This window comes from Cariama cristata, unplaced genomic scaffold, assembly GCF_000690535.1.
Source record: "Cariama cristata isolate BGI_N322 unplaced genomic scaffold, ASM69053v1 scaffold1603, whole genome shotgun sequence".
Lineage (NCBI taxonomy): Eukaryota > Metazoa > Chordata > Aves > Cariamiformes > Cariamidae > Cariama > Cariama cristata.
Window position 1 is genome coordinate 44,532 of NW_009608740.1, and position 10,263 is coordinate 54,794.

The following is a 10,263-nucleotide window of genomic DNA, read 5'->3' on the forward strand; positions in this document are numbered from 1 at the left end:
GTACCAAGTCAGAAGAGCAGAAAAATTATATAAAATGCATTGTTACGAATAGAAGGAACTGTAACACAGTTACCTGAACCTGATATTTTCTCTTTTTTTGTAATTTGTCTAATTTGTTATTAGTGAATATTGTTCTGTATGATTCATATCCCTATAGTATCTAAACATTATCCTGCAGTCCTTCCTTAGACAAAGTATTTTGGAGTAATATAAAAGTGTCTGAAAATTTCTTGCATTTTCTTGCATTTCCCCCTCACCCTGCTATGAGCAGTAGTTCCTGAAATGAAACTATTTTCACGGTTCATCAGCTGTGTTTATGAAAGAAGAGCACTTCAGAGGGTGGCTGTAAGGAGCAGCGAGGGAGGAGGCCCTGGAGCGCTGAAGTTAGTGTTGTATGCAAAATTAATTGTTTGAGCCTCTCAGTATAAACGGATTTGCTCTGAAAGGAATTTCAAAGACCAAGATGGTTATAATAAGAAAGAAATACAAGGCAGACCTTTGAGAGGGTGATTAATAGAACTGTGGCTTATTAGATTGTGTAATTTACTCTGACATATGGGGGCAATTACTTCACTGTGAGCTCTCAAGATACTGTATTTTTCCCCCTCTATCCTGTGTATTGAGCTGGCTACAGGGATTCACACTTTTGGTTTGATATTAGTTTGAACATATTCCAACGTATAGTACGAAGCTGAGTCTGCATTAGAAGACTTTTGAGTACTCAACTGTGATTTTGAATTTCACTGAATCAGTTTTCTTGTGTAATTGCTAGTTAATGAACTATACAAAAATGTAGTGTTGGTGTTTCAGGGAGTCAGACAAAATAGTATGTCATGTCAGTCGTGCGACAAAACCCGGCAAACCTGGCTTGAAATACTACGTCAAAGCGGAAAAGGCAGGAGAAGTTTGGTACTGTGCTGTTCTTACATGAACTTTTGAGCTGGTCTTCCTAGCACATTTGAGTTTAACTTTAGTTTGATTCTTCAGCTAACAGTGCTGGAACCCTGTGGGTAGTTACAGAATGGTGTGGAGCTGAGCTAATGTTTTCAGAATGAGGAATACTATTTTAAGCATCACAGTGTCTTTTCACAAAGCCCTGTGTCCCATCTCCTGCTGAAAAAAAAATTAAGCAGCTCTGTTGGAAAAGATAAAATCACATTTAGGAATCGGCATCTTCTTGAGAAGTAAGCCAGTTTCCCATCTTTTTGCTATTATTTTTCCTCTGTTTTATACATTTTCCTTTGGAAGACAGTATTGATTCATTAGCCAAACAATTTCAAGTAATGGCATAGTTTTCATCTTGCTAGTGTATATAAAGAGTAATTCCAATAATACTCATGGATTTAAGCCAGTATAAAGGTGCCAGCGTGAAGTGAATTTGACCCACTCATTAGCGAGACAGCATTATTAATTTCTACATGGAATTTTGAATCAATCCATTTCTGCAGAAATCTGAGTATAATTCTTGTCCGCCTTTGTCTCTGAAGCAGGTAGACTTGCGAACATTTCTGCAATCAGTAAGGAAGACACATGCAGAAGTAATAACACATAAGTTTAATAGATGATATATTAAGTAGCAGATGGTAAAGCAAGAGGCAATAGCCACAGGTTACAGCTTGGGAGGGACACGTTAGATGTCAGGAAAAAGTTTTTCAGCTGAGGGTAGTGCAGCATGGAAAGAGGCTTGCCCAGAAGGCTGGGGGAGTCTCCACCCTTGAAAGTTGGCAAGACTTGGCTAAGTGAAGCTCATCTAGAGCTGGTGATGGCCCTTCTTTAGTGGGAGATTGAACTGGAGACCTTCAGAGGTCCCATAGCCAAGGTTTCTAAGGTTCTGTGACTGGGCTTCGCTTTAAGTGGTCATGCAGGAGAATTAAAGATGAATACTCTAAAAAGGATAATTGATCTGTTGGAGCATCTTTTTAATTTTTTTTTTTACCAGAAGTAGCCAATAACCTCTGTCTGCTCACCACTCTAATCAGATGTTGGAAACTAGACATGGAATTAAAGTAGTTCCTTTCTAATGTAGGTATATGACATTCATAGTACTGGATTAGCAACTAATTTTGGATTGCTGACTACACTCTTGCATGAGCACGCAATATTAAAATAGGCTTTTCTGCTTCTTTCATATTGATGGCTGCTTGCAGTGAGTTCTTTTGTGTCTGCATTTTCTGTTCTGATGAAGAGCCTATGAAAAATCAGAAGCTGAGATTTTTGTTGAGTACATTTTAAATGTACAGCGGTCTGCTTGCTAGGGGTAAACCTGAAATATCTGAGAGTTGACTCAAAAAGTCTTATGGCTACTTGCTGGCTTACTCCAGAGATGGGAGGTGGTATGCTTTTTTTGAAAGAGCTTGTGAAGATCTTTCAGTAACAAACTCTCCCAGAAATACTTAGATTATCACCTGTGATAATCTGCGTCCTTGAACCAGTTTGCATGAGACTCTCTAAAAAAGAATTCTAAACTCTGATCACAATTTACATAAGGAATAATTGAGGAATGGGATATTTTGTTATTTTGTTCTTTGCACTGAATAACACTGACCACGTGTGCATTTATCATGAAGATTTTTTCCTCATTTTAGGGTAAAAAGTTGCCATGCAGTCTTGGAGCAGATGCAGAGGAAGGAGATGTTTCAGATGAGGATAGCGCTGATGAAATAGAAGATGACTGCAAGTTAAAGCCGTGTTATGTATGTGCATATACAGTTCCCAAAACTGTTACATCTCTACGTTTCTTACATGTGTACCCCATGATCTTACTTACAGTTGTTAGCAGATTAGAGTTTTTAACTTTGATTTGTAAGTCAGGTCTTTAAGATACAGAAGTTATATAAAACTCCACGATTAGACACGGAATGACATTGGTCGGAAAGGCACATTTTGTCTTTTAAATCGTATAAGTAACAGATTTAAGTACGTTAGGTATACTAGACTGAAAGCATTGAAGCCAGCACTATAAGCATGCTAGGTTTTTTTCAGATACGAATGTGTAGTACTCATGACAATGGCATGATGGAATTGCTACACAGTGGCTAGATGAAAATTATGAAAGGAGACATACAAATGAAAAAAATTTGAGGTGTGAAATTTTTATTTTCAATCCTTCAGTTTCTTATTTTTTGACACTGAAGATTGCTTTTTGTTCCCTTTATTTCATAACTCCTCATTTATTTTTGTGCTGTTAATTTTATTAGCACATTTTTTTGCTACAAGCTGAAACGGGTGTGCAATGCTAATACACATTATCCAGCAGGTGTGTTTTTTCCTAGTCAAGAGGCAGCCTTGCTTTACCAGTGAAAACTTTTGAACAAAGAAAATGCTGTCTAGTGAAATGCAGAAGGAATAGATGGAATTCAAATTAATATTTAGCAAGTCTGATGTTTATCTCTGGTTTTGAATGTAGCCCAGTAAGTTTGCCTTTTTGCCACGTGGAAACACCTATCTGTAGTTCTCATTAACTGGTTTCGGTTTACATACTGAGGTTTTAATTTGCCTGTATCATTTATACCTGCTATTAGCAATTGAAGGTTTTTCAGAATAGCTTGGGATTTGGTTTACAGGTAACAAAGTCCCCAACTGAACAGATTCAGAGGAAGTATATGTTTATGCTGGTTCTTTCCCTCCCCTGATGCTGCTAAAATGCTAGTGTCAGCAACATCTTTTGGCGGATTCATGTATACTGCACAGAAGGACTGATTTGATTCCCGTTCCTTAGAAAAACAAACCCCTGTTGTGATACTAGACAAAATCATCATTAATTAATTTCTTAATTATTTAGAGGTTAGATTGCACTTTGATGTCATTCACCCCTATGTTCCACAAGACAGTCTCATACAGAAGTACGGCCTTTCAGTAAATGCTTGGATAAAATCAGCTTGCTCAATGACTCAGAATGTTATATTTCTGTTAGTATTTACTACAGAATTAGAAATATTTTATATTAATCAATTTATGGGGAAGCTTGAAGACTATCAATCCCATAAGTCTTTAGGAACATGATTGGTTTTAAGTATAGGTACAAACTTCTCCAGGTTTAAGTTCAGAGGAAAAAATATACATTGAATGAACATAACTCTAATTATGGGTATAGTAAGATGAGAGAAGGTTGCTCAACCAGTTCTGAAACCGATGTAATGCCTGATTCATTGTCACGTGCTGTTCAATAGGAGCAGTCTGTGTAATCCAGGTATACTTTACTAACATGGCTCGAGCACTTCTGATGAGATGATGCTTTCTTTAACAGAATGACCTAAGTCATAATTTGGCAATCCTTAAAGTCAATGCAAACCACAGTATGTCTTTTGGGGCTAGAAATGGAACACGTTAGGACAGAACAATTGCTTTCCTTTCCTGTCTCAGGAGAGGTCTTGCACCCCATGGACAGAGGAATGCTAGGTGCACACTGTTCTGTAGGATCTGGTTTTATTTTAAGCACCTTATGTAAGAAACTGGTTTGTGTCTGTATAGTCCATGTGACTGTTGTTAACGGTAACTGCTTCCTCTTTCTTACCATTTGGAGCAGGAATCTAATGATGCTTAGGTTGTCTGATATTTTGGAGGATGTGTACAAGTGCATTATCTGAGAATTTGTGTCATCTTCTGAAAGAGAAGGTGAGACTAGTGACAGTTTTGAAACAAAGAGCTAACAGCAGGGACAGATTCTGGGGTGATCTGTGTGATGGACTGTGCTTTGGTGAGGCAGTGTAAGTTGTCAGGACTACAAAGAAAAAGGAAAATGGAAATGTCAGTGAAAACAACCAATAGAAAAGGCAAAATCAGGCAGGATTATGCAAGAAGCTTTTTCTTGCACAGAGAAGGGAAAAGTTGGGAGTGCTGTGTGGCTTGAAGCGTGTGTAATGCTCCCTCAGGCTGTCCCAGAAGTGACGGACATAATAATCTACTTTAACTGGATTTCTTAATGTCTTTCAGAGTAATGGTGCAACTGAGCACCAGGTGGAATCTTTTATAAGAACAAAACTGGAATCTCTGATAAAAGAATCCCAAATCAGGGACAAAGAAGATCCTGACAGCTTCACTGTGAGAGCCTTGCTAAAGGCGACCCATGAGGGTTTAAATGTTAACCTGAAGCAGGTATGTGGGTTTTTCCTCTTCACATGCTCTGTTGAATATTAGACAATGGAATATGTACTGCACATTTTTCAGATGAGAAAGCAGATAACTTATGAACAACTTTTGAGAGATTGTTTTATCCAAAATGAAAACTTGAAACTATTTCAGGAAGCTATCTAAGGAGAGAATTTGAATGGTCAAATGTGAAGAGTATGTTATTTTCACTATGTTCTAGTCTGGTTTATTCCTTGTAAAGCTTGGAAGCAATGAGTTCAGTAAGTACCAATATTACAAGTGTGTGTCAAGCAATTTGGTTTCTGTCTAGGTTATTGGGGAAAGGTCCTTCTTCTGTTGCCTTAGTCTTATCAAGGCTGGCTGTGGTCACTGAAAGCGTTGTCTGCCTATAATACTGAAGGCTGTTTTGTACACAACTAAAACACAGGATTGTGCTTTTACTGCCTCAAGCAAGGCTCTCATTTTCCATGACAGCTTTTTCAGGCTGTTTTAGATCAATAACTGTATGTTTATTTTCCCTTTTGACATCAAATTATTTTTGTAAAACAATAGAATGTATAGGAATTTTGAGTACATCAATAAACAGTACCTTGAATTCCACCTCAAGTGGATGCAAACCCCAGTTATGTTAAGTACAGAGTGAATTGTTCTGGGGGGATGTGCCTACTCTGTAACCTGGATAGTGTTAAAGGTCAAGTACATGTAGCTCTGCTTTCTGCATCTCTTCCCTCTCTGTAGGGTTTGTGTAGTTCTTGTCAATCTCTTTCTGTGAGGCTGGACCTATGAGACTTTTGCCTGAAGCCAGGCTTGACTTCAGAAAACATACTGGTTGTGGGGATGCGTGAGACATCTGGTGAAAGCTGTGTTGTAGTGGGAAGTGGCTGTAAGGATGCAAAGGACGAAGCCATTTGACCCGACAGAGAAGGATGATTTACAGACTGTGGCTTTGCGATGTGAGAGCAGAATCAGCTTGCCTGCTCCTTTTGACCTTTGTGAGGTCAGAAAAGTGGGATTTCAGAGAGCAAACTCTCCATGTTAGTAAATATGATCAGATATGAGCCGTTTCAATATTATTCTGTGTTAGAATAATTACATTTGGTATGTTCTCTGCTGTTTGGAAAATGGTTGGCCCCTAGTTAGCGTTTGAGGGGGTAGGGACTCTTGTTTAAAGAATGCCAGTTTCTGTAAGATGTTGCTGTTGGATATGCTGCCTGAGATTACCCATTACATGTCATTGACGTAACCAGAATCCTGAAAATACTTAAGTAATACAAGTGTGTTATTCAAACATCTATCAGGTAATTAAGTGATAGAATTTTTTAATTGTCTTATTTTAAATTATTAAGGGACACTTAGAGATCTCTTCCCTTGCTGCAAGAGTCCTGTGTGAAGACTGATCGAACATGACTGTTTGCAAGGGTCTTAAAGCGATATAGAGCTGAACAATTAGTAGTAATAAGTTAAAAAAAGGGAGGATTAATTTATAGCAACTGTTGACCTAGATGGGAGAAAACTAAATGGGTAAACGTTGTGACGGTTTGGTAATTCTGTAACTCATTAGCTAGCTTTGTTTGATGTTTGGTGTTGTAAAGCTCTTTTCTAGTAATTACTGTGTAATTAATGTACCAGAAAGGGATCTGTTGAGAAATTTTTCTACTTTTTTGCTGGTCAAATCTCATTTTCCTTTAGTTCATTATTGATGTGCCTTTCATTTTCCCCAAGACTTGTTGGTATTTAAAAAAAAAAAAGCATTTACAATGCAATTTTATGTACTAATCTCCAGTAACTAAGTGGGTTTTTGGGTGGGGTGAGGGAGGAAGGCAGTGTGTACGGTACAGTCAGTCAGGCCTGATACTAGGTTGGAGTTGCTGTTGAAACTGTCAACTTTCACTCTTATCTGAGGGAGAAAAGTACTTGATCTGCTAAGGTTTCCTTCTACATTTTACAGAGACTTTCAACCTGAGCTGGGAGAAAAATCTTAGCATGTAGATACAGAGGTTATTGGCTTTCTTGGACCTGAAGAAACCATCTAGTGCCCTTATTGTTCTGATAACCAGAAGTGAATTCCAACTCAGCACTGAACTGGGAATAACTGGAGTTCATAGGACTTTCTGAAATACTGGAGGAATGTTTCTCAGCACCTTAAAGTCTTTGTTTTGCTCTTTAGAAGATGAAGGGATGTGGTTTTCTGACAGAAAATCTGGGTGCTGCGAGGAATTATCATACTGATGTCTAGGGGCATGGCTATAAATGTGAAACTCAGACTTCAGGCTGCCTATGAAAAGTCCACATTGATCTGTTAGGAGATTTTTTTTTTTTCCCCCCCTCTTTTTCCTTTGTGGCTCTTTTCAAGTACACTTTCAAATGTTGCTGTGTTTTGTTGTTGTTTGCCTGGTTTTGCTAGGGTGTTTTTCCTGCGTGGTTGGTTGTTGTCTTGAGTGTTAATGTTAATATTTTTCCATACTGTTAGACAGTTTGTGTTCATGGATCAGTATGTTGTGTTTAGACTTTAACTTTTATTCTCACTTGCAATCACTGTACTTTTCTGATAGTGACATACAAGAACTTATATTAGGTTGAAACTATGTCTTTTAGAGACTGTAGCAGACTCTTTTAAAGATACTTCTGAAGGTATCTAGTTACACTTTTTATTGCACTTTCTCTGCACAGAACCTGGACACAAAAGAAGGTGGAAAAAAGTCTCATAGTCGATCATTAATGGGCAACTTCGGTAAACACAAAGTAAGTAAAATGAGAGAGTCGGTTTGCTGTTCTGGGTCTGGCAGCGTTCTAGAGACACAGGGTGTGTTTTATTGCTTGAGACAGGCATGATAAGGAAAGACTATGTGATTACGCTTGGTGTATTTATTGCTGTTCAGAAGAATATTACCTGCTAGCAGTACGGAAAACCCTGTAAAGATGATCAGACTCAAAAAAATAAAAAACCCAAAACCCCAAAAAAACCAACCAAACAAAAAAACCCAAACAAAAAAACTTGCCTGACCAAAAAGATAATCTTTACTAGTGGTGTGGAATTGCTGATTTTCAGATCAAACTCGCAGCAGCAGCAGAGCAATGCAGACAAATGCCTTGGCGTATTCTTGTTTCCCAGACCTCTGCCCACACAGCTGACAGTGTTTGTTGTCGGGGTCTGGTTTTACTCTGTTCCATACGTGGGGCAGTGCCATGCAGAGCGTGCTGTTACTGTCTTTCGGCTTGCTTTAAGGGACTGCTGTGACTGAGTATTGGCTCCTGCTCTGTGAAAATGTGTTCTTTTCTGCTCTCTTCATGGTTTTGCATCCAGTATTTATATGTTTGTGTAGCTGCTAGGTCAAATTGTCTGCTTTGCTGGGTCTTCACTGTGACGGCTCTACTGAAGCAAGCAAGAGCTAATATAATTCAAATGAGTGTGAGGTTTCACTTTCCAACTGGACAGATAGCAGCCACCAAAAGGGACAGTGCACCCGTGTTTCTGCCTGTTCCCATATCCTGACAAATGTGCTTCTGTCATCTACCTCCCCTATTCCCACACTCCCTCTGTGCCTCGAGGCTTGGGTTTATTGAACATGTAGCCTCAGTATGAGCTGATGCAACTGAAAGCTTCTTTCTTCCCAGAATCGATTAGCAGATGCAACGTAAGTACGTCAGCCCGTAGGCTCCTCGTGAGAGGGGCATATGGCAAGTCTGCAGCTGGGTCGCTGTGCCACCAGCGGCTTCCTCTGCCCCAAGCCTGCTAGATGCCTGTATTCCTCTTCAGTGCTAGCTGTGGTGAAAGCTGCAGCTGAGCAGGGAACACACTCTGTAATTGATAATCTGAACAGCGGTTTAGGGAAAACAGCAATTACGAAATACTTCATAGAACTTAATCGGCCACCAGCTCATCTTCCCTGAAGCCAGCTAGGAACCATCAAAAATTCTCTAGGCAGAAAAGACCAGGACTCATGTTTATATTTCGACTGTAAGCTCACATCAGTTTAAAGTGATCGTATTTCTCTCAGCAACTTTAGCTAAGTGCACATTATTCACTCAGTATGTGTTGAGATCTGCAAATACCTGTTGTGCATGATAGTGGACAGTTCACATTGTAACCTGTGCTCACTGATGGGAAAACAAATGCTGTGGAACAAGATGGCACAGACAAAAGTCAGCCACTAAAAACTGCTGGTTACACTGGGGGCTGGAAAGAACGTCAATAATTTAATTACTTCAACTAGTTATCCTAATGGATATAGCAGATTGGAAAGGCCATTTGTTTCATCTCTGCTGAAAAAATAAGAGAGAGTATATATAGGTGTCTTGTGGGGTTTTTTTTGTTTTGTTTTTTTTTTTCTAAAATAATGATTGTATTGTAGACTGAGGCAACAGGGACATCCAGTAACTTCTCCCTTATGCCTTTCCAGCTAGAGAGATGCCTGGGAAGGATGGTTACTATTGATATTTTTGCAGGTACAGAATTATCTACCCAGAGATATTGACTTGTGATGTTTTCAGCCAGCTCTTATGCCACATGTATCCACGTATAAGCTGTTTAAAAACTGCCAGTGGAGGGACAAAGACACTAAAGCTGGCAATTCCTGCAAGTTAACTGCAGGAAACATCCACAGAGCAGACCTTCAGATTCCAAAACTGAACCATGCAAATGATTTCCAATATAGTCAGCTTTATTTCAGCACTAAACACAGCAAACTAAACTGTGTACATTATTGGTGTATTGCAGCAGGAGAAAAGAAATCTGTGCTCAGTTAGCCATATGAGCAAAAGGATAAGGAGCTCTCAGTTATATTGTTAATTACCTCTTGAGAGGAGAATTAAAGAAACTCTCCCTTGAAGCTATAGTTGGTGTTACAAAAGATGTAATGTTGTTGAAATTGGAAACTGTATTAAATAATAGATGTTTATGAAAAAAAAGTGCTTTTGAAATTTTAATCTTTTTATCATAGCTATTTTCTTTACTGTGTACTGTAATAAGGCAGAATAACTTGAATGCTTGTGTGTGTGGTTCAAAAGGCAGCAGAAGCGTTATGTTCGAAAATTTTGCCCAGATTCTGTTCTCAACTTCACCAATGAATTTGTTAAATTTTCTCAACTGGGGGGGAAGCATAGGCAGGTGGAAGCAACGCTCTGTACATTTAGATTGTACTGTGTGCTACTGTTTGATAAATATGATACGATCCA

At 38.8% G+C, this 10,263-nt stretch overlaps 1 protein-coding gene across 1 annotated transcript in view; it reads left to right on the forward strand.

The window, feature by feature from the left end:
- The window catches only part of PLCH1 (phospholipase C, eta 1), a gene marked incomplete at its 5' end in the record, with an annotated part of 44,671 nt that overhangs the window by 20,092 nt on the left and 14,316 nt on the right, over positions 1-10,263 (forward strand). Inside the window, 3 exons of the mRNA XM_009697235.1 lie at positions 2,586-2,693; positions 4,933-5,094; positions 7,759-7,830. Of these exons, the coding sequence (XP_009695537.1) occupies positions 2,586-2,693; positions 4,933-5,094; positions 7,759-7,830 (342 nt within the window). The remainder of the gene's footprint in view (positions 1-2,585; positions 2,694-4,932; positions 5,095-7,758; positions 7,831-10,263) is intronic.